This window comes from Geotrypetes seraphini, chromosome 8, assembly GCF_902459505.1.
Source record: "Geotrypetes seraphini chromosome 8, aGeoSer1.1, whole genome shotgun sequence".
Taxonomy (NCBI): domain Eukaryota; kingdom Metazoa; phylum Chordata; class Amphibia; order Gymnophiona; family Dermophiidae; genus Geotrypetes; species Geotrypetes seraphini.
In genome coordinates, this window is record NC_047091.1 from 138716178 (window position 1) to 138741928 (window position 25751).

The following is a 25751-nucleotide window of genomic DNA, read 5'->3' on the forward strand; positions in this document are numbered from 1 at the left end:
AAGGAGGTGTCGAACAGCACCCCAAGGTACTCCAGACGCTGAGCCGGGACCAACCGGCTCTTGGAAAGGTTGACCACCCAGCCCAGCGACCGGAGAAACTCCACCACCCGAGCCGTAACCCGGGAGCTTTCCTGCAACGACTTTGCCTGAATTAACCAGTCGTCCAGGTAGGGGTGTACCAGGATGCCCTCCGACCGCAAGGCTGCCGCGACGACCACCATCACCTTGGTGAACGTCCGGGGAGCCGTGGCCAGCCCAAAGGGAAGCGCACAGAACTGATAGTGCCGACCCAAGATCGCAAAGCGCAGGAAACGCTGATGAGAGGCCCGAATGGGAACATGTAAGTAGGCCTCCGTCAGATCGAGAGAAGTGAGAAACTCCCCCGGCTGAACCGCCAGAATGACCGATCGCAGAGTTTCCATACGGAAAGAGGGAATCTTGAGAGCCCTGTTGACCCCTTTCAAATCGAGGATGGGCCGAAAGGTCCCCTCCTTCTTGGGCACCACAAAGTAAATGGAGTACCTGCCCGTGCCCCACTCCGGAGGGGGCACTGGAACAACTGCCCTGAGATCTAGCAAGCGCTGAAGGGTCTGGCGAAAAGCCTGCATCTTCCCAGGAGTCTGACATGGAGAAGCGAGGAAAAAGTCCGGCAGAGAGCGGGCGAACTCCAGGGCATAACCGTCCCGCACCACCTCCAGGACCCACTGATCGGACGTGATCTCGGCCCATTTGGGGAAAAAGTCGCGCAGCCGGGCCCCCACCGGAACCAAAGGGGGCGCCGGCAAGGCGTCATTGTGCAGGACGGGAAGCGGGGGAAGCGGCGGAGGGATTCCCTGCCCCCCGACGGGCCCTCCGAAAGGGCTGCATGCGCTGGAAGAACCGACCCCGGGAAAACCCCGGAGACTGGAAAGAAGCAGCCCCACGCCCAGGGCGATACTTGCGAAATTCCCGCAAACGCCCCCGGGCCGCACCACCCCGAGACGCAGGGCGGGCACGGTCCTCCGGCAGACGGGGAACTTTCGAGTCCAACAGAGTCTGAATCAACTTATCCAAGTCCTCTCCAAATAAAAACGACCCCCGAAAGGGAAATTTAGTAAGCTTAGCTTTGGACGCAGCATCCGCCGCCCAAGCGCGCAGCCACAACACACGCCTTGCGGCCACGCCAAAAGCCATAGACTTAGCCGAGATCCGCACCAAGTCATATAGAGCATCTGAGAGGAATGAGGCAGCCATCTCAATCTTCGCTACCTCCTGATCCACCAGAGACCAGTCATCAGACTCCCGATCCAAGACACGCTCCGCCCACCGAAACACGGTGCGAGCGACCAGTCCTCCACAAATAGCCGCCTGGACCCCAAAGGCAGAGACCTGAAAATTTTGCTTAAGTATGTTCTCCAACTTGCGCTCCTCGGAGTCCCGCAAGGCAGAACCGCCCTCAACAGGCACGGTATGCCGCTTGGAAATTGCCGAGACCACCGCATCAACGACTGGCGAAGCCAACGTAGCCCGATCCCCTTCTGGAATGGGATACAGGCGAGCCATGCTGCGCGCCAGCCGAAACGGCGTCTCCGGCGTTTTCCACTGCTCCAGAATAATATCCCGAATATCCTGATGCATAGGAAAAGAGCGGGAAACGGAACGGATCCCCCGTAACAGAGGGTCCCCCACACGCGGAGTCTCCGGCGGCGCGTCCTCAAAACGCAAAACCGAAGAAACCTGTTGAATAAGGTCAGGCAGCTCATCTCTCTGAAAAAGGCGCACCACGGACGCCTCTTCACCGACGAACGGGAAACCCGACAACCCGCCGCCAGCTTCCGTCCCCTCCAGAGGGTCCTGAAATTCCTCAGAAGGGTCCAGGTCCTCCTCCAGACCGACACGTTCCTCCGACCACAAATCCTCGTCCCACGAAACCCGCGGACGCTTGGACAAGGGAGGCGGCGGAGGGGACGCCACACCAGACGAGAGAGGCAAAGCCGCAGGGAGCGCGGAGGAAACCCCACCCCCCGAAACCCCCTGGGCGCAACCGGGACCTCCAGCCGCCTGAAAATAGGCTCTGCATAAGGAAAAAAATAAATCAGGAGAAAAACCCCCCGAGGGTCCCAAGGGACACCCTGCCACAGCAGGGGACCCAGCAGAAACCTGCCCCTGCATAGAGAAAACAGGGGGAAGGTCACCTGAGGTGGAAGACAAAATGGAGGGGCCAGACAGAGAAGATGGCGACTTTCCCGCCAAAAAAGCTCCCTCCATAGCCTGTAGCGGCTGAGAGACCTGAACAGTCTCAGCCGCTAAAGCAGGCAAGCCGGCATCAGCTGTCAAAAAATCAGCTGAGAGGGAATCCTCAAAAACCCGACCGTCGGCGGCTCGGGGAATCCCTCCGTGGGCGGATGGAGAAGACCGGGCTTCTCCACTGCTCCCTGCCGACTCGCGAGGCACCATCGGCGGGGAGCTCTGGGCGCCTGCAGCCGCTGCCGACGGAGCTCCTCCACCGCACCGGCCTGAACACCGCTTGCACAGGCCGGCCGCGAGTGCCTCGCGTCTGGAGCACAATGAGCACTTTTTCCCTTTAGAAGTGCTCATTGCTCCATACGCGACCTAGCTGTAAAAAAGTGCCGGTTAGTTGAAAAAATACAGTAAAATACAGTTTTCTTAAAGGGAAACAACCCTCCAGACCAGCACTACCTCAGGATTTTTTTTTTTTTTTTTACAGAACAGACTCCACAGGCTCTCGAAGCAATATGCCTTGCTTGATTTAGGGGGCAAGGCTTACTGCTGAGGCTCCTCTAAAAAAATGTGGGGAGGTGGAGGAAGTGGGGGGAGGGACCCCGCTCGAGACCCGCCGGATTTGACACCCCCGAGGTCGTACGAACCCCCAAACAGGGTCCGCCCAAGCTCCGTCCGGCCAAAAACAGGGACAATAAACCCCCTAAACAAGTTCCAACAGCCCTACCAAGGGAGATGGGTACAGATCACATCAACACCTGCTGGAGACTGAAAGAAGACTGAGGGAAATAGAGAAGGGAGGATAGTATATACTGTCCCAAAGTTTTGTTTTCAGTCTCCACCTGCTGGTCATGATTGGATATATACCCATTTGTAAAGATTAACCTCTACTGGTCTGGAGAGTGCTAAAGAAGTGTTAAGTGACTTGCCCAGAGTCACAAGGAGCTGCAGTGGGAATCAAACTCACAACCTTAGGATGCTAAGGCCGCTTGCTCTAACCATTAGGTCACTCCTCCACTAGGTTAATAACCCCTCATTCCCCCCAAAAGTTAAATGTTTAGAGAAATTCATACTCCCACAATGTAGAAGACTTGCACAACTCCTATGCTTAAAGACAGTCCCCCTGTCCACCAGTACCCTCCCTTACACTGTCCTACTGAAAAAAGAAATCCCAAGACAGGTTAAGTACTGCATGGTCCTATACTCTCTGGGGTTATTGAACATTTGATGGAAGACGTTGGATATATCTGACTCATACTATCAAAAAGACTTTCCTGCATTTAAGAGTGAATTTGGCATCCTGTGCTTTCATGCTCAGCACAGCATATAATTTATTCCACCAGCGCTAATATGAAGGAATCTCCTGGGTCCAATACTGTAAAATACATTTCTTCTGCATTATGCTACCCTTATTAAAGAACAGGTGAGCTGGGAGAGGGGCTGAATAAGATTCCTAAAGGGTAAATTTTTACTGGCTGCCTTAGCAAGTCCAATATTATAAAAAACATTTTTGGCTTATGATTAGAAAATGACATAGGGACCCATCCCCGCTGTAAAACTACAGGGACATGAAAAAATGTAGGCAGTTTACCACGGAAGCAAGACTTTTCACTGCCCCATGGGAGTGGTAAAAAGCTTTGTTCCTGCGGTAAAAAAAAAAAAATGTGATTACAGTGGGTCAGCCTCGTTATGCCTTCCTCTCTACCACCCCTCCTGACCCTGTGCCTATCCATACCTTAGGGAGCTTCAATGACCAAGATAAATCTTCACAGACCTGCCTCCATGGTCTTTTTTTGACTGGGTCTCTCCTTCTGAAGATTTATCTTGGTTGCTGAAGCTCCTTAAGATACAAATAGGCATAGGGTCGGGAGGGGAGGAAGGTATAGAGGAGCTGACCTGTGGGTAATGATGGGCAGTTTATTTTTTAAACCACGGACGAGAATTGGGGAGTTGCTGAACCCATGAAAGGGGGGGTTGCTTGGGCTGCTGGATCCACAAAAGGGGGGAGGTTGCTGGCTGGCTCCAGAGTTGGAGCTGAAGGGAAGGACGGTGCTGGATCTGGTCTGGGAGTGGGAAAGGGAGAGAGGTGCTGGACCATGGTGCTGTTGGAGGAACTGAAGCTGAAGGGAAAAGAGGTGCCAGACCCACAGCTGGGAGCTAGAGGGTAGAGGTACTGGACCTGTGGCTTGGAGCTGGAGCTAGAGGGGAGAGAGATGTTAGACACATGGGATGGGGCTAGAGGAAAAGGAGAGAGGTGCTGGATTCTTGGGGAGTGTTGAGGGAAGTGGAAGAGGTACTGGACTGCAGGGGACTGGAGAAAATGGAGAGAGGTGTTCAATCCATAGATGGGGTGCTGAAGGAAGGGAAAGAGGTGCTGGACCTGAAGGGAGGAGCGAGAGAAGGGGAAGGAAAGAGATTCTGAACCAAGGGGATGAAGGAGTGAAATATTGAACACAGTGGAAGGAAGGAGGAAGGAAAAGAGAGGGCAAGAGACACATTGGTATAAGGGAGTAAGAGAAGGGAGAAGCTAGACACAGGGAGAAATATGAAAAAATGGTGGGCATGGATGGAAGCATAGGGACAGGGACACAAAGGGGAATGCTGCTGGCACCATACCCTCAATCGACCAATAAAAAATGAAAAACAAAAAAATAAAAATATAAAAAGAAAAAAGAAATGCCAAGAAAGCTACCTGAAACCTAAATCATCCTACCGAAACCGACTATCTACCAACGTATGGAAACAGACAACTTGCTATGTAATGTAATGTAACCTGATTTATCTTCCAATGTTATGTCTATACACTCATTCTGTTATTAAGACTATACCCTCAATCTGTATTCTCCAATGTCATGTACCCTCCTGGAAATGTCCAGTTCTCTTCTTATGTAATCCGCTTTGAACCGCAAGGTACAAGCGGAATAAAAATCACTAATGTAATGTAATATGGACACAGTCAGTGGGACAATGTGACCCCCCATTGCCCCAGGTACATTAGATAGATTGTGAGCCCACCGGGACAGACAGGGAAAATGCATGAGTACCTGAATAAATTCATGTAAACCATTCTGAGCTTCCTTGGGAGAATGGTATAGAAAACTGAATGAATGAATTGAAGGGTATATGGACACAAGAGGGAAGATGGCTAGACATGGGGGATAATGGGCATTCCGAAGAGAGATTCTGAACATAGGGGGAATAGGGACACAAAGGAATGATAATGGACACAGGGGATGGGCATAGGGACAGGGACATAGAATGGTAGCGATGTGCTCAGGGAAATACTAGAAAGAGAAGTATAGGAGACAGAGAAGGGAGATGCTGAACATGGGGAAAAAACATACACAGGCAGAGATGGAAGATGGATGGTGAGCATGGGGAAAGAAGAAGTATCAAATAGTCAGGAGACCCTGGTGAGTGAGTTAGTTAAGAGAACACAGAAACCAGAGCCTGAGACCAATGTGATTTGAAGAATAAAATGACCAAACAAAAGGTTGAAAAAAATTTTATTTTCTATTTTCTGATTAGAATACTGTATGTATATCAGATTTGAAATGGGTATCCTGCAAGATTTGATATTGGACAAAGCTAACTACAGGCTGTGATTCTTTAGCTTCCAGCAGGCGTAGGGCTCTCTCTGGCCAGGGGGCAGTTGCCCTAGTTGCACTCCCCTATTCCTGCCATGTGTGACTGAGGAATTCCGTTACCATAATTTTTCTATCTAGCATTATGTAGTACATTACATCAACATTAATATTAAGGGATCCAACTCTAGGTACTAGAGTAGGGGTGTCCAACCTCAGCCTTTGCCAGGTTAGGTTTTCAGGATTTCCACAAAGAATATGCATGAGATCGATCTACATACAATGGAGGCAGTGCATGCCGATAGATTTCATGCATATTCATTATGGAGCTCCTGAAAACCCAACTGGACTGTGGCCCTTGAAGACCCTGTGCTAGAGACTGCATGGACTGTAAACCTGTACTGGGAAACATCAGGAGCTCCACTTGCTATGTCAGTGGTTAATCTAGAGATGGAAGTGGAAAGGAAGCACTACTACTCTCTGAGCATAAAAAGGACTTGAGAACGTCCTCCTAAAATCAAAGAAGAATGAAATTCCTGCTCCCAGGAATTCCCATCAGACTACTTAAAAAACTATGAGAGATTTTTTTTCCCACTGACAGAATCTTCCTTTAAGAATTAGCACAGGCAGCAGGCTGCCGCTATGTTCTGTTAAAGATTCAAAGAACGGAGTTACTTCAGAAGGCTGCCCAAGTTGCTACTTTTTTTTTTTTTCCATCTGATGACTTGGGTCTACCACATGGACTAAACACAATTCAGGATGCTGCTCCCTTTGGCAAAGGAAGGTTGCTGCAATCCAAGTTCCACTTGGCTAGCCATATGGGAAAAAAAATTAAAGACATCTCCTGTTATTCATAGTGCTGATAAAAAATCTCACCTGCAGCCACATACTGAAAATGCAGATTTTTACTCAAGGCTTTTGTATTGGCTCTTGCTGCACCTTACACCTAGAACCGACTACCTGAGTTCATATGTCAAGCTCCATCTCTGGTAGTATTCAAATCTAGGCTAAAAGCCTACTTTTTCGAGATTGCTTTTAACTCCTCCCATTTGCTTGGGATGCTTTGGACCACTTTACATCATGGAATGACCCAGGTGCATTATTAATCTTTATAACTAGTGACAGTTTGGGATTTTCTGACACACAGAAAAAAAATAAACCACAGTGGAGATACGTAGTGATGTTGGTGTGCACAGCTAAAAAGAGACCAGTACTGTATCTCCAATCAAATTTACATTACTTGAATGAGGTGTTTCACTCAATTAACTGATCATTCAGAGAAAGGCTCCTGAGGCAGGCCATATTGGCCAAAACACATGCATGTTGAGCCACTGCACAGTTTTTATGATTGATGATTAAATTGCACACCAATATCACTACGTATCTCCACTGTGGTTTATTTTTTTTCTGTGTGTCAGAAAATCCCAAACTGTCACTAGTTATAAAGATTAATAATGCACCTGGATCATTCCATGATGTAAAGTGGTCCAAAGCACCCCATTCAACCATCTAAAAAACTGATAAATTTTTTCAGAGGATCTGTTGGGACCTCTAATGAAGATATCCAAAGTTTTGGGGCACAATTTCAACTAGGTCCAGAGTTAGGGGCCAGTTTTTCGTATCTGCAGGAGATAAGAAATAGATGTCAACTTTCGATTCAAGTTATGGAAAGAATAGTTGGTCAACCAGGGTGAAAGCCATGTTTCTAGGACAACTTTTTAGGCTGAATCCAAACTTACTGCTGAGAACAGTGATAGATGTTTTGTTGGATCATTAGGAGGCTACAAAGTTGGTAAAAAAGTTTGTCGCAGAATGCAATGCAATGAAATGGAAGAGACTACAACCAGTGGATGCCCTACATATTTTTAAGTCTGCTGTGCTTTTCGTTAATGCGAAATTTTGATGAAGCTTTATGCAAATATTTAGCTATGTTTGAAGTGATATATTGCAACTGTACATTCTTCAATCCTTTTCTTTTTGGCACCATTTGAAAGAGCAATTTTTAAGCTACAAAACTCACCTAGCTACATCGTAGACCAAATTTGTGATTGCCTAGTGATTCAGCAAAGCATCTGACCAACTGTTCTTTCCATAACCTGAATCCAAAGTTGACTTTTTTTTTTTTTTTTGTATCTTTCATGGATACAAAAAGGTGGTCCAAATAAAGGGGCCCCTAACTCTGGACATGGTTGAGATCATGCCCCAAAACTTTGGATATCTTCATTAAAAGTCACAACATATCCTCTGAAAAAATGTCATCAATTTCTGAGATGGTCGAGTGGGGACCCTCCTTGAAACTGGACAAGTTGACATGGAATTACCTACCTGTAAGTGCAATGGAACCATCTAGTGCTATCCTTCAACACAAGAGCAGTCAGTGCATGCAACAAGAGACTATGCATACAAAACCTGTCCTGGATAAGGACAGGATAAGGACAGTGATGACAAACTAAAGCTAGCAGCTGGAATACATTCATAAAATATGGATAGTCTGGACAGGTCAGCTAGTACCTCTCTGCTGCCAACTCAACTATGTTACTAGAAATAGACTTAGTTCCAGATTACAGAAAGAATGTATTGTGAGGCACTGTAAGGCAGAGAAACACAATGGACAGTAAATTCTTGCACTTACCCCAGAAGAAAGGGGCCACTGATTGAGTTGTTTCTAGATGGTGTTTTCATGATAAATCTGGAAGAGGAGGTACATGTGGACTGCAGCTCAGTACTGCTTAGTGACTGTGATACCTTACCCTGAGCACAGAGCTCTGGTATTAGTTTCTCTGTGTCTGGCAGTACTACTCCTGTCCTTAGTCTGGCATCCTCAGATTTCTTTACTTCTCTGTTAGTCTGTACAGAAGAGGCCCCTTCCTCAGCATCTTTGGAAATCCGTACTTGGTTCAACCTCTTGGCTATGATTTTCTCATAGCGTGTTGGTTCTATACCCTCATTTGTTGTCACATCTCTTCTCCCAGGCTTCTTGTCACAACACTTGCCAGGCTCCTCCTCATCTTCAAAAGACAGTTTTTCAAATTCTGTCATGAGATTTGAAATGGGAGCTAGCAGGCTCCCTTCCAGCCCCTTTGAAAGTCTCTTTTCACTGCTTGCCTTCTCATTCATTGGACTACAGAGGCCATTCATACTGGCTGAGGCCCCCTTCTCATAGTGTCTGCCAGAAGGGGCTGCTGTTTCAATAATGCTGGTTTTGTGATCCACAGAAAGTATATCACACTCCATAGCACCTATAGCACCGACGCTAGGTTCCTTTAAAGTTGCAGCTTGGCTGCTGTTGAGGGCTGCATTCTGGCGGTTTTTCATTTCTTCCAAGCTCATGTCATCCTCCTCATCCAGAAATGCTCCCACAGAAATAGAGTTGCAACACTTCTTACTCTTTCCTGGAAATGAATTACATTACATGTCATTTCTAAACTGTAAAACCTCTCAGATCGATGCGGTTTACAAAGCCAAGAGACTGTACAACCCCAGTGACCTACAAGATAACCATTATAGCTATTAATTTCCTAGAAACCTCACAAATAACAAACACATGCAATAATGCACTGACAAGATCTGGAGTCCACATTTGGATGTATTAGTTTAGTTTTATTTATTTGTAATTCACTTCCAGATTAAGCACTTAAATAGATTACAATAAAATTTGACTTCACAATAATATGTAACAATTTTTTTTTTGTTCCTGGGTAATAAGTGTTTCCTTAATTGCTTATGCCAGAAAAGTATAGAAAATGGCTATAATTCATCTCAAACTTCGCTTTTGTGACCAAGACATTGATATTTTGAAATTTACCTTTTTTGCAGAACTTTACCGTTTGGTTCCAAGCTGAGTAAACTTAGGGGCCCTTTAACTAATGTGCAAACATCCAGCAGATGCATTATGCTATGTATGCAGCCAATTTATCAAGACAAGAGGGAAAAAGTACTCCATAGAAGCATCTAAGATGTGCGATGCCTATAAGGCATACTTTAGCACGCCTGTTGGGAATCAAGACAAACTTTGGGCACTTCACTTTACATGCGAGCACTGCCAAAATACTCTGAAAGATAAGACAATTTTGTTTCTTACTAGCATGGTAGAATTTTCTGCTACAAAATTTCTTAGAATGTTTAATTTTAAAAAATAATTAAATTAGGGGGAAAATTTTATGTTCAAAGTTTTGAAATTAGAAAAATTGTATATATTCAGGAGACTCATGGAAAGTTTATGGGATGCCTTTAAGGCTACCATGAGGTAATATTATTTCATATTCTGCATGTATTAGAAAACAACTTAAAAAACAATTTTCTACTTTGGAAAAAGAAATTAAGAATCTAGAGTCTAAATTGATCGATAAATGGGAGCAAAGTACTCTGCAGGCGTTATTAAAAGCAAAAGGTAAATATAATGAAATATCTTCAAAATTGGTAAGGAAAGATTTGTTTTATCAGCAGACTCTATATTATGGAAACTCAAATAAGGCAGGAAGATTATTGGCAAATTATCTTAAAGCAAAGCAAAGAAGAACAAAAATTATTGCAATTAAGGATGAGAAAGGTGATTCACACACTCAAATTGGAAAATTTTTATAAAGACTTATATTCTTCCGAGCCTTATGATAATAGGGAAAGAGATGGACTAGAATTTTTGAAGTTAATTAATGGGCCGAAAATTCCTGAGCATATTAAAAGAAGTTTAGAAGAGCCTATATCATTAAAAGAATTGGAAACAGCGTTGAAGTCTCTTAAGAGTTGGATCCGCTCCAGGTGGTGATGGTTTTACGGTAGAATTTTATAAATCATTTCAAATTACCCTGTTACCTCATTTATTAAATTTATATCAGTCTCAACTAAATAAGGGTTGCATTACAGGTACTATGGCAGAATTATTAACTATAGTTTTGCCAAAGCCAAATAAAGATCCCATTTTGGTTTCGAATTACAGGCCTATCTCACTAAACTTTTAGCTAAGACATTGGCTTTACGCTTAGCTAAGGCTCTCCCTTTTATTATTGATATGGACCAAACTGGGTTTGCTGCTAAGAGACATTCATCTAACAACACCAGATTGGCTTTTCATATGTTGAACTTAACGAAAGCAATGAATGATCCGGCTTTTTCTGTGTCCTTGGACACAGAAAAGGCCTTTGATTGGGTGGAATGGACCTTCATGAATCAATCTATGGAATGGTTTGGAATAGGTTCAGGATTTATACAAATGATTCAAACATTGTATAGCTCCTCTGCTGCTAGATTGTATATTAATAATAATTTTTCAGAACGCTTTGGTTTGCAGAGGGGGGTTAGACAAACTGTCCCCTATCTCCTTTACTTTTTGATATTGTATTAGAACCCTTGTTATTAGCTATTCAGCAAATAAAGGAGATACAGGGTATCCCTTATTCAGATCGGGAACATAAAGTCTCTGCATATGCAGATGATATACCGCTTCATTTGAGAAATCCAGAAAGCACAGTTACTTACCGTAACAGGTGTTATCCAGGGACAGCAGGCAGATATTCTTGACTGATGGGTGACGGCACCGACGGAGCCCCGGTACGGACAATTTTAGAGTGATTGCACTCTAAGAACTTGGAAAGTTCTAGTAGGCCGCACCGCGCACGTGCGAGTGCCTTCCCGCCCGACAGAGGCGCGCGGTCCCCAGTTAGGATAAGCCAGCTAAGAAGCCAACCCGGGGAGGTGGGTGGGACGCAAGAATATCTGCCTGCTGTCCCTGGATAACACCTGTTACGGTAAGTAACTGTGCTTTATCCCAGGACAAGCAGGCAGCATATTCTTGACTGATGGGTGACCTCCAAGCTAACAAAAAGAGGGATGGAGGGAAGGTTGGCCATTAGGAAAACAAATTTTGCAAAACAGATTGGCCGAAGTGTCCATCCCGTCTGGAGAATGCATCCAGACAATAATGAGATGTAAAAGTATGAACTGAGGACCAAGTGGCAGCCTTGCAGATTTCCTCAATAGGAGTGGAACGGAGGAAAGCTACAGATGCTGCCATAGCTCGGACTCTATGGGCCGTGACAGAACCTTCCAGTGTCAGTCCGGTCTGAGCATAACAGAATGAAATGCACGCTGCCAGCCAATTAGACAACGTACGTTTAGAAACAGGACATCCCAATTTATTCGGATCAAAGGACAGAAAGAGTTGGGGAGCTGATCTGTGGGGTTTCGTACGCTCTAAATAGTAAGCTAGAGCCCTCTTACAGTCCAAAGTATGCAGAGCCTGTTCTCCAGAATGAGAGTGAGGTTTCGGAAAGAAGACAGGCAGAACAATGGATTGGTTGAGATGGAACTCAGAGACAACTTTAGGGAGAAACTTTGGATGTGTACGTAGAACTACCTTATCATGATGAAAGACTGTGAAAGGTGGGTCAGAAACTAGTGCATGGAGCTCACTGACCCTCCTGGCAGAGGTGAGCGCAATAAGGAAAAGTACCTTCCAAGTGAGAAACTTGAAAGTGGCAGTAGCCAAAGGTTCAAATAGAGGCTTCATTAAAGCGGAGAGAACCACATTAATATCCCAGATCACAGGAGGTGCTTTAAGAGGTGGTTTTACATTGAAAAGACCTCGCATGAATCTGGTGACCAGGGGATGAGCTGAAAGGAGTTTTCCATGGACTGGCTCATGAAAAGCAGCAATAGCACTGAGATGGACTCTGATGGATGTAGATTTGAGGCCAGAGTCAGACAGAGAAAGTAGATAATCTAACAATGTCTCCACTGCAAGGGACGTGGGATTATGATGATGAAGAAGACACCAAGAAGAAAACCGTGTCCACTTCTGATGATAACATTGCAGAGTGGCTGGTTTCCTGGAAGCATCCAGAATAGAACGAACGGGCTGAGACAGAAGAGAATCATATGAAGTCATCCCGAGAGATACCAAGCTGTCAGGTGTAGAGACTGGAGGTTGGGATGTAGAAGGGTCTCTTGATACTGCGTAAGCAGAGAAGGAAATAGTGGAAGCAGAAAGGGTTCTCTGGAACTGAGTTGAAGTAGAAGGGAGAACCAATGTTGTCTGGGCCACCGTGGAGCAATCAGAATCATGGTGGCTCGTTCCCTCTTGAGCTTGAACAAGGTTCGTAACATGAGCGGCAGAGGAGGGAAAGCATACAGGAACAGATTGGACCAATCCAGAAGAAAAGCGTCCGCTGCCAGACGGTGAGGAGAGTAGAGTCTGGAGCAGAATAGGGGCAGCTGGTGATTGTGAGGAGCTGCAAAGAGGTCTATCTGAGGAGTGCCCCACTGAGCGAAGATGGACTGTAGAGTTACAGGATCGAGTGTCCACTCGTGAGGTTGGAGAATTCTGCTGAGCTTGTCCACTAAGGAATTCGGTTCTCCCTGAATGTAGATAGCTTTCAGGAATAGTTGGTGATCTGTGGCCCAAGCCCAAATCTTCTGGGCTTCCTGGCACAAGAGGCGAGAGCCTGTCCCACCCTGCTTGTTGATGTAGTACATCACAACTTGATTGTCTGTGCACAGCAGGAGGACCTGAGGAAAGAGAAGATGTTGGAAGGCTTTGAGGACATAAAACATCGCTCTGAGTTCCAGGAAATTGATGTGATGTTTCATTTCCTGGGCTGTCCAAAGCCCTTGAGTTTGGAATTCGTTCAAATGAGCTCCCCAGGCATAAGGGGAGGCGTCGGTGGTAATGACAAGTTGATGAGGAGGTAGATGAAACAGAAGACCTCTGGAGAGATTTGAGGATATCAACCACCATTGTAGAGACTGACGAAGAGATGATGTCACAGATATGTGTCGTGAGCAAGGATCCGTCGCTTGGGACCACTGGGTAGCAAGGGTCCATTGAGAAATGCGCAGGTGAAGACGTGCGAGGGGTGTGACATGAACTGTGGAGGCCATGTGACCCAAGAGTATCATCATTTGCTTGGCAGAGATGGAACATTGTAGAAGCACCTGCTGACATAGAGATTGAAGAGTTTGAAGACGGTTGGATGGCAGGAATGCTCTCATGAGGACTGTGTCCAGTACAGCTCCAATGAATTGAAGTCTCTGAGTGGGGATGAGATGAGATTTGGGTAGATTGATCTCGAACCCCAGAAGTTGTAGAAACAGGATGGTTTGGTTGGTGGCCAGGAGCACTGTTTGAGATGAATTGGCCTTGATTAACCAATCGTCCAGATAAGGAAAGACTTGAAGGTGGTGAGAGCGTAGAAAGGCAGCCACCACAATGAGACATTTGGTGAACACCCTTGGAGAGGAGGCAAGACCGAATGGTAGCACCTTGTATTGATAATGACAGCGATTGATCATGAAGCGGAGATACTGTCTGGAGGTCAGATTGACCGGTATGTGAGTGTATGCTTCTTTGAGATCGAGGGAGCATAGCCAGTCGTCTAGATTGAGAAGAGGGTAAAGAGTGGCCAGAGAAAGCATCTTGAATTTTTCCTTGACTAAACATTTGTTGAGATCGCGAAGATCTAGGATTGGTCTGAGATCTCCTGTTTTTTTGGGAACTAAAAAGTAACGGGAGTAGAATCCCTGTCCCTGCTGATCTAGAGGAACTTCCTCTATAGCGTTTAGAAGGAGGAGGGATTGAACCTCCTGAAGAAGGAGGGCAGACTGAGGACTCTTTTGGCAGGCTTTGAGCTGGAAGGGTCTGAAAGTTGAGAGAGTAGCCGTGGTGGATGATGTTGAGGACCCATTGGTCCGAAGTGATAACCTCCCACCGGCTGAGGAAAAGAGAGAGACGACCACCTATAGGTTGAGGTAGGTGGGTAGAAATTGGAACACTGGCTATGCTTTGGAGAATGCAGTCAAAACGGCTGTGTCAATTTTTGTTGTGGAGGTGGCTTCACAGGTTGCTGCTGCTGTGGCCTGGGAGGCTGACGTTGCTATTGACGTTGACGCCTGGGTTGCTGGGGAGCTGCTGGCAATGGGCGAGCTGCATAGCGTCGTTGATAAGCCGATTGCTGTCTGAAAGGCCGAGTCTGAGGAGGCTTTTTCTTAGTCTTGAGCAGGGTATCCCAGCGTGTTTCGTGGGCAGAGAGCTTTTGAGTGGTCGAGTCCATGGATTCCCCAAAGAGCTCATCCCCCAGGCATGGGGCATTGGCTAACCGATCTTGATGATTAACATCGAGCTCGGATACTCGAAGCCAGGCAAGGCGACGCATGGCCACAGACATCGCAGTTGCTCTGGAGGTAAGTTCGAAAGTGTCATAAATTGACCGAACCATGAACTTACGTAGTTGAAACAGAGAAGACGAGCAGTGATGAAAAGCTTGCTGTTTGCACTGAGGAAGGTACTTTTCAAATGAAGCCATGGTGGTAAGAAGATGCTTAAGATAAAACGAAAAATGAAAAGCATAGTTACCAGATCTGTTAGCCAACATTGCATTTTGGTAGAGCCTCTTACCAAATTTATCCATGGCTTTGCCCTCTCTGCCAGGAGGTACAGAAGCATAGACACTAGCCCCTGTGGACTTTTTAAGAGTAGATTCCACAAGCAGAGATTCATGCGGAAGCTGGGGCTTATCGAAACCAGGAATAGGAATTACTTTATACAATGAATCTAACTTACGGGGAGCTCCTGGAATCGTTAAGGGAGTTTCCAGATTCTTGTAGAAAGTTTCCCTCAAGATGTCATGAAGAGGGAGTTTCAAAAATTCCTTTGGAGGCTGATCAAAGTCAAGGGCATCTAAAAAGGCTTTAGACTTTTTAGATTCAGCCTCCAAAGGAATGGATAGAGAGTCACACATGTCTTTCAAAAAAGAAGTAAAAGATGTGGATTCATGTTGAGAGGATGGGTCAGGCACAGCAGGCTCATCCTCATCTGAGGAACATTCACCCTCAGACAGAAAGGGCTCTTCAGAGTCACCCCACAGATCAGGATCCCTGATATGGGAACTACGGTCTCGGGACTCTGGGGTGGATGGTTCCAAGTGCCGGGATTTGCGCACCGACTTACCCGACCTCATCGATATGGTACCGGGAGACGTTACCGGTTGCACCGGTGCCGAAGTCTGTACCGACTGATGCTGGGCTCTCGGTTCCGGAGCAAGAACAGGCATCGATGTCGATGAGCCCAGTGGACCGTTACCGAAGCGGATGCTGCAGATAATAGGGGTTGGTCTACTACCGGTACCGGTGGTTCAGACCGGACCGGCACCGGAAGGTTCGGTGCCAATAGAGCAGGAAGGAGTTGTTGTAACTGCTCCTTTAGCTGCACTTGGAGGACGGCGGCAATACGCTCATCCAAAGAAGGCACCGGTACTGCCTTTTTCTTTTGCGGTACCTGTGGTGCCGCTTGACGCCCCGAAGATGAAGAGCCCGAGGTCGAAGGACTCGCTTCAATCGGGGTGGAGCGCTTCCGCTGGCGTTTCACGGTCGGCAGGACTGGGCTCGCTGCAATAGAGACCGGAGGACGCTCCAGCGGGGAAGGCTTCTTAGCCGGCTTACCTGGGTGCGACGCCGGTGTGGTATTGCGCGGCGTCGAAGAAGTAGGTGCCGACTGTGAAGGTGCCGATGCCGGTGTCGATGGTACGGGATCGGACATATCGGCACCGAAAAGTAATCGCTGTTGTATCTGGCGATTTTTCAAAGTACGTTTTTTCAACGTGGCACAGCGGGTGCAGGTGGAAGCCTGATGCTCAGGACCCAAACACTGTAGGCATCAGTTGTGCGGGTCCGTGAGAGATATAGGCCGAGCACACCGTGGCACTTTTTAAAACCTGGCTGAGGGGGCATGAAAGTAAAAAGGCTTCCGCCAAATCGAAGGCCGAGGCCTCGATGGTGGCAGTAGGCCCCGCCGGGGAAAAACCGAATTGAAGAAAAAAATAAGGTTTTCTTTTTTTTTTTTTTTAACAAAAATAAAAGAAAAGAAAAAAAGGCAATAGAGCCAAAAGGGTTTACGCGAGCGGGAAGGCGTAGAGAAAAAATTTCAACGGCCGTTGAAAAACGCGTCTTCTTAGCTCCGCGGAAACTAAGAAACTGGGGACCGCGCGCCTCTGTCGGGCAGGAAGGCACTCGCGCGTGCGCAGTGCGGCCTACTAGAACTTTCCAAGTTCTTAGAGTGCAATCACTCTAAAATTGTCGGTGCCGTCACCCATCAGTCAAGAATATGCTGCCTGCTTGTCCTGGGATAAACAACCATTCCATGCTTACTTGAATTGAATGAGAAATTTGGAGTATTTTCAGGATATAAGATAAATTGGAGCAAATCAGAAATTCTTCCACTAAATGTACATTTTACAAAAGGTTTGTTTGATTCATTTCCTTTTGTATGGAAGGAAGATGGAAGAAACAATGAAGGAGAATGAAAAATCTTTATTACAGAAGGTAACAGAAATGTGCGAGCAATGGAATCCTTTACATCTTTCTTGGTGGGGGAGAGTTCAAATGATTAAAATGATGATATTGCCTGTGGTTTGTTATCAAATGGGTATGTTACCAGTTTTTTTTAAGGGGTCCTTTTATAAAAAGTTAAACAGTATTCTTACAAAATTTATTTGGCTAGGTAAAACTCCTAGAATCGCTTTAGTATCTTTACAAAAACCAATTACAGAGGGGGGATAAATTTTCCCATTTTTTGTAGGTATCATCAAACCTATATTCTGCACCAGGGTATGTATTGGGTCCTCCCAGAGCTCACTGATAATACCCCAGACTGGTTAGGGTGGAATGGCGACTCATGTTCCCTCTGCGTTTATGTAATGTTCTCAGTATCAAAATGCCTAGACTATATAAAGAAAACAGAATATTAATGGATACATGGAAAACATTACGATATGTTAGTAACTTAACACCTATTCCAATACATAAATCAACAAATCAGACTATATGGCTAAACTCCAAGATTCAAATTGGTGGATTTAAGGTCATCTGGAAGCATTGGATGATTGCAGGGATACATATTTTAGACGATGTTATTTCAAATGGTAAACTGCTTGATTTTTCACAGTTGCAACATAAATATGGTCTTAATAAATCACAAAGTTTTAGATGGTTGCAATTGAAGCAGGCTATTCAGGCGAGGTTCCCTGAATGGAAAAACCTTAATCAATATAGTTTGGAATTTTTAAGCTTTCAGGTGGACTTCCTGGGACACCCGGCCGCACAGTGGTATAAAATGATAAATGGCCACGAATTTGGTCTTGGAGAATGAGATGTACAGTGTCTGCATCTATGAGACAAACTTGGTTCTTTTTATTACATAGAGCATTTTGGACCCCAGTTAGATTACAAAAGTTGGATAGCTCTAAGTCTAATAGATGCTGGCACTGTAATTTGGAAGCAGGGACTCTAGATCATTTAATATATTTTTGTCCCTGTATCATGGCCTTTTGGAAATCAATTTGGTCTCAAATTAATTGTTTATTAGAAAACCATGTAGCTCTATCATATGATACAATTCTATTTGGGACGTCCACGAGAATAAAAAGTCAAATTTCATCTAGCAATAATAAAAACTTTTATTAATAATGACAGGTGTTGCCATTCAACATATCACCAGAAATTGGAAAAATTACACCAGACTTAATTACACCTTCTGGTGGAATTCGTTGTGCCATATATACAAAATGGAAAGAACAATTGCCATACAAAAAGGGAATTATAATAATTTTAAAAGGATTTGGGGGCCATTGATAACATATTGTAATGATTAGACACCTTTTTACACTAAATGTATAATTATAATAATGGAAAAGGGGGGATATATAGTTATATTATTGGTTTAATCAATATTTTTGAATATATCACATGTATGATATGTTTGATTTACAATATTTGTGGAAAGAGAGGGTAGGAGAGGGGCTTAATTTATGTATTGAAGATGATAATAGAAAATAATTTCAAGTGATGTATATGATCCAATTGATGTAATATTGTACATTTGATGTAAGATGAAAAAATGAATAAATAATTGGAAAAAAATAAATGATAAATGGATTTTTAAATAAAAAGCCTAAGGGGGCGTGGCTTGGAGCGCGCACGATATGGCAGCTTAACCGCAGCGCTCCTCGTATCCAGGCAACAAACGGAAAAAAAATAAAACTTTCACTTTGTTTGATCGATATAAAAATAACATAAAACAACATCGGAAATGGCAAGTATGAAGCAGGGAAAATCTGAAAAGCCTTCAACATCGGGTATATCAGCAAAAAGAACAAAAGTAACTCCCCTGTCACCATCGAGTGTGCCGTTCCCGATGGAAGCTGAAGAACTCACTGAAAAGTCCGATATTATGACTGAACTGTTCAAAATAAAACTGATGCTGACTGAAAATGCTAATAAAATCTCTGAAGTTAAAGAAGAACTCCTCAATATGAAACAAGAGATTCAAACCGAAAGACAGAGAATGGCAGTGATGGAAGAAAAAATGGAGCAATTTGAATCCTTCACACAAGAATATGATAAAGATAAAAAAGAAGTAGCAGCTTTAAAAAATCAATTGGTGGATATGGAAAACCGAGGAAAAAGAAAGAACATCAGAATTTTAGGTCTGGCTGAAAATATTGAAGGGGGAGATCCTGTACAATTCTTGGAAAATCTCTTACCTAAACTGCTTCAGCTCAATTCAAAATGGCCGTTAGAGATAGAAAGAGCTCACAGAATCCCCATAAGAAAGCCAGTAAACCAGGCTGCTCCAAGACCTTTGATATTCAAGGTATTAAGGTACCAACATGCTCAGGAAATATTAAAAATGGCAAAAGCAAATAAAAACTTAAATTATAAAGGATCAAAACTGATTTTAGTTCCTGATTTTGCTAAATATACTGCAAATATAAGAAAACAATTCCTCACATTCAGACAGCAGTTAAAAGAAAAAGGTTACATATATGGAATATATTATCCGTCCACTATGAGAGTATCCAGTGGAAATAAATCCATATACTTTCAAGACCCTGCAAAACTGAAAGAATTTTTGACACAAGAAGAACCTATGTTTACATAAAAAACAGAATAAAAGGAACAATTCAGCTGAAGAAAGAAGAAAGAAGAAAGAAGATGGAAAAAAGGGAAAAATAAAGAAGATTATTATTAAAAAAAAAAAAATAAAAAATAAATAAGACATAAGAATTGTTTACTAACTGTAAAGATAATTTATTGATATATTGGATGCAATAATATAATATTATTTTATCAAATTAATTATTAATAAAATATTTGCATCCACATTCATTAATACTAGTGGGAAAAAAAAAAAAAAAAAAAATCTTTTTTAATTATTAAAATATAAATTAATTATAAAATTAAACTATTTATATAAAAATATATTATAATCAGAATAGATAGTTTATTCAATTATATAAGCATATTAACTTATTATGATTAATGAATAATGAAAATGATTTACAATGAATTTATTAATAATATTATTAAAAGGAAAATTTGTTATATTGAGAATAAGACTTAAAAATGAAATATATTAATTTATTATAAAAACAATATTTTAATTTTATGTAAGATGATTGTAATTTTATGAAATATATATAAGATACGAATTTGATTTATGGAAGGGATTAATTAATAAAATAGGTCTATATTAAAAAATGTATATTTAATTCAATTATTTAGTCATATTAACTTATTATGGAAAAATAAGGAATTGATTAATTGATTGGTAGATAATTAATAAAATAGGAATTCATTATTAAATTTATTTATTGATAAAAAATGTATATTTTATTCCAGTATTCATTCAAATTAATTCATTATGAAGATGATCTATGAAAATGATTGAAATGCATTTATTATTAATATTAATATTTTTATAAAAATGGATATATTTAATTTACATGATGAATAACAGATATATAGAGAATAAGAGCTATATTTGTAATATGTTTATTTATTAAGATTATTATATTACATGTATGCATGATATTGAATTTAATTTAATGAATCAACTATATATAATTCTTAGTAATTTTATAAAATTTTATAGATTAAATGGATATAATTTACAATTCTATAAGAGTGGAAGTATAAAGAATGTATTGAATTTAAAGATATGTTTTTTAAATAATATAATGAATTATTAGTTGCCTGGGGATGGAGATTTAGGTTTTGCATGACCAATGCGTGTTCCAGATCAGAATATGATAATGGGTGGGGGGGGGAGGGAAAATAATGGGTGGGATAGGGGATAAATTTTTATTGAATGTGCTAAGATCTAATCTTGTAAATTATCATATAATATTGGTTAAAACATAATTATTAATTAGATGGATATAAAAATGTATTCGCTGAATGTCAATGGTTTAAATCATCCTATTAAGAAGAAAAAATTATTATCGTTCCTTAAAAATCAAAATGCGGACATTTACTTCATTCAAGAGACGCATCTTTCGGAAATTGAATCAAAAAAATTATCCGGAGGTTGGATTTCTAAATGTTTATTTGCACCGGCTTTAAAGAAAAAAGCTGGAGTGGCTGTTCTAATAAACAAAAAATGTAATGCAGATTTTAAATTAATTAATTATGATCCCTTAGGTAGATGGGTACATATCGAAATGGTTATGGGAAATACAACCCTGAATTTATTCAATTTATATGCTCCTAATACGAATCAAATGGAGTTTTTTAAACAAATTCAACAAATACTTTTACCACTGGCTACATCTAATTTAATAGTAGCAGGGGATTTCAATGCTGTAATGGATCCGATTTTGGATAAAAAACCAAGTAAAGTTATGAAATCATTAGGCTTAGATAATTTGATACTATCTTGTGATTTAGTAGATATATGGCGAATTCTTCATTTTAATGAACAGGAATTTTCTTTTTGTTCTCAGGTCCATAAATCCTTTTCACGAATTGATTATATATTTGTTTCTAATAATATAGCGCAGCGTGTATTAAAAGCAATAATTGATCCTATTATAATTTCAGATCATGCTGGTGTGTGGATTAATCTTCAAAATTATGATGTTGAAAACTTTGATTCAATTTGGAGATTTAATAATGATTTACTAACGGATTCAAAATTTATTGAAGATTTTAAAATAAAAATGCAAGAATTTTTTCAATTTAATGAATCAGATACTATTAATGCTGAGATCTTATGGGATGCTTTTAAAGCAACTATGAGAGGAAATATTATTTCATATTCAACATTTATTAATAAACAAAAAAAAAAACAATTTCTTGAGATGGGAAAGCAAATTAAATTATTAGAAAATAAATTAATTGAGAAATGGGAAAATAATACATTACAAGAATTATTAAAATTAAAAGTTAAATATAATGAGATTTCTTCTCAAATTGTGAGGAAAGACATTTTCAATAAACAAGTACAATATTATGGAAATTCAAATAAAGCGGGGAAATTATTAGCAAATTTTCTTAAAGTAAAGAAAAGAAAATCTAAGATTATTGCAATTAAAGATACACAAGGTAACACACATACCAACACAAAAGATATTATAACACAATTTCTTGATTTTTACAAAGAATTATACACTTCTAATTCTTATAAAAATAAAGAACAAGACGGATTAACTTTTTTAAATTCATTTATTGGACCAAATATTCCAGATCATATAAAAGGAAGTTTAGAAGAACCTATATCTTTAAAAGAGTTAGAAACAGCATTGAAGTCTCTTAGAGTTGGATCCGCTCCAGGTGGAGATGGGTATACTGTTGAATTTTATAAATTTTTCCAAAATATCATATTACCACATCTGTTAAATTTGTATCAATATCAAATAAAAAATGAAAATATTTCTGGTACTATGGCAGAATCGATAATTATAGTCTTACCAAAACCAAACAAAGATCCTACTCTGGTTTCAAATTACAGGCCTATTTCATTATTGAATGTGGATAATAAATTAATGGCTAAAATATTAGCATTAAGATTGGCAAAAGCTCTTCCTTTCATTATTGATGTACATCAAACAGGATTTATTGCTAAAAGACATTCATCAAATAATACTAGATTAGCATTCCACTCATTAAATTTAGCAAAAAATATAAATGATCCAGCTTTTTTAATATCTTTAGATGCAGAAAAAGCCTTTGATAGAGTGGAATGGAATTTTATATACCAAGCTTTACAATGGTTTGGTATAGGATCCGGTTTTATTAAAATGATACAGACATTGTATAGCTCTCCTGGAGCAAGATTATATATTAACAATAATTTATCAAATAGATTTAACTTGCATAGGGGAGTTAGACAAGGATGCCCTCTGTCTCCTTTACTTTTTGATATTGTCCTAGAACCTTTATTAATTGCAATAAACAAAACTAGGGAGATAAAGGGAATATCATTTACCAGTTTTGAATTTAAATTATCTGCATATGCAGATGATATACTATTATATTTAAAAGAACCGGAAACTACTATTCCATGTATACTTAATTTAATAGAAAAATATGGTACTTTTTCTGGATATAAAATTAATTGGAACAAATCTGAAATTCTCCCAATCAATGTTCATTGTACCAAAGGATTATTTGATCCATATTCATTTATTTGGAAAGAAGATGGAATTAAATACTTAGGAATTATGATCAAAAATACAATTGAAGATACAGTCAAAGAGAATGAAAAACTTTTATTAAAAAAAATAACAGAAATGTGTGAGCAATGGAATCCGTTACATCTTTCTTGGTGGGGAAGAATTCAAACAATTAAAATGATGGTGTTGCCTGTGGTTTGTTACCAAATGAGTATGATACCAATATTTTTTCAGGGGTCATTTTATAAAAAACTTAACAATATTCTTACAAAATTTGTTTGGTGTGGGAAAAGACCAAGAATCGCTTTAGTATCATTACAAAGACCAATTATGGAAGGGGGGGTAAATTTTCCAAATTTTTATAGGTATCATCAAGCCTATATTTTAAGACAGGGTATGTATTGGATCCTCCCAGATCTTTTAGAAAATGTACCAGATTGGCTGTATTTAGAATGGCGGCTCCTGTTCCCTTTATATCCAGAACAGTTAATAACTATAACAATGCCTAAAAGATACAAAGACCACAGAATTTTATTTGATACTTGGAAAACATTGAGATACATCAGTAATCTGTCACCAGAACCTATTGCTAAATCTCTAAATCAATCAATATGGGTAAACTCCAGGATCAAAATTGGCGGATTTAAAATCGTCTGGAAACAATGGATAAATGCAGGAATACGAACATTGAATGATGTCATTTCAGAAGGTACACTGCTTAGTTTTTCACAATTGCAAAATAAATTTGGATTAAATAAAACACAATATTTTAAATGGATGCAATTGAAGCAGGCCATTCAGGTAGGGTTCCCTGAATGGAAAAATCTTAATAATCAATATAGTTTACAGGATCTATGTTTCCAGGCGGATTTTTTGGGTCACCAAGCCGCAAAATGGTACAAATTGATATACGGATTTTTAAATAAAAAAAAAGAAAACAGGTCTTAGGGATATTTGGAGTATTGAGATTGGACAGACAATTTCTGAATCTCAATGGCCACGATTTTGGTCCTGGAGATTAAGATCTACAAAGTCAGCATCTATGAATCAAACATGGTTGTTCTTATTACATAGAGTGTTCTGGACCCCAACGCGCCTGCAAAAGATAGATAGTACTAGATCTAATAGATGCTGGCATTGTAAATTGGAAATAGGGACGTTAGATCATTTAATTTTTTTCTGTCCCTGTGTAAACGCATTTTGGAATTCAATTTGGCCCCAAATTAATAAGTTACTAGAGAATTATGTAGGACTCTCATATGATACCATATTATTTGGCACTGCAATGAGAACTAAGAGTCCGATTTCAGCAAATAATAATAAGCTATTATTAATATTGACAGGAGTCGCCATACAACAAATTACTCAAAATTGGAAAGATTATACCAAATTAAATTATACGTTCTGGTGGAATTCTGTCTGTCATATTTATAAAATGGAAAAAGTATTAGCGTTACAACAAGGGAATCTTCTTAATTTCAAGAAAATTTGGCAACCATTGACTAATTATTCTAATGATTAGATTTCTTAGCACATTGATAAAAATTATATATGATTGGGGTGGGATTTGATTAAATATTGGAAACAAGTTATATAAAAAGGGAAAGGGATTTATATTTTTAAGATAATGTATAATCTTTATTATATTATATTTTAAAAAATATGATTTATTAATGATAGTATACTAGATATGTAATAATTAATTATATTTAATATGATACAGATGTTGTAAGAATGGAAAATTCATAAATAAAAATTTAAAAAAAAAAATAAATAAATAAAAAGCCTAAAACTGGTCTTAGGGATATTTGGAGCATTGAGATTAAGCATCAAATTTCTGCGTCTCAATGGCCACAAATTTGGTCTTGGAGGATGAGATCTGCAATGTTCGCTTCTATGAGCCAAACTTGTTTTTTTCTTTTACATAGAGCATTTTGGACCCCAGTTCGATTACAAAAGTTAGATAGCTCTAAGTCTAATAGATGTTGACACTGTAATCTTGAAGCAGGGACTCTAGATCACTTATTATTCTATTGTCCATTTATCTTGGCCTTTTGGAAATCAATTTGGGCCAAATAAATTGTTTATTGGAAAATCCTGTGGCATTATCATATGATACGGTTTTATTTGGAATGTCAATGAGAGCAAAGAGCCAAATTTCATCTAAAAACAACAGGCTTCTATTGATTATGACAGGGGTCGCCATACAACAAATCACAAATAATTGGAAAAATTGGAGCAGAATTAATTACAGTTTTTGGTGGAATTTGTTGTATCATATTTTTAAAATGGAACGAATAATAGCAATACAAAAAGGAAATTATAATAAATTCAAAGAGGTTTGGAAGCCATTGACTAGTTATTGTAATGAACAGGTACCATTTCTCCTTTATTAATATAATTGAAAATGAGGGGAAGGGGGTGGGGATAGGGGGAATTCTGATTTATTTATTAATGTTTAGATTAATCGAAAATAATATTTTATATGATATAATGTGATTGGATA

At 40.6% G+C, this 25751-nt stretch overlaps 1 protein-coding gene across 3 annotated transcripts in view; it reads right to left on the bottom strand.

Moving 5' to 3' along the window:
* Positions 1 to 25751, bottom strand: part of ANKLE2 (ankyrin repeat and LEM domain containing 2) — a 104609-nt gene that overhangs the window by 18616 nt on the left and 60242 nt on the right. For all 3 annotated transcript variants that reach the window (XM_033955070.1, XM_033955069.1, XM_033955068.1), the window contains exon 11: positions 8437 to 9196. In XM_033955070.1, the coding sequence (XP_033810961.1) occupies positions 8437 to 9196 (760 nt within the window). The remainder of the gene's footprint in view (positions 1 to 8436; positions 9197 to 25751) is intronic.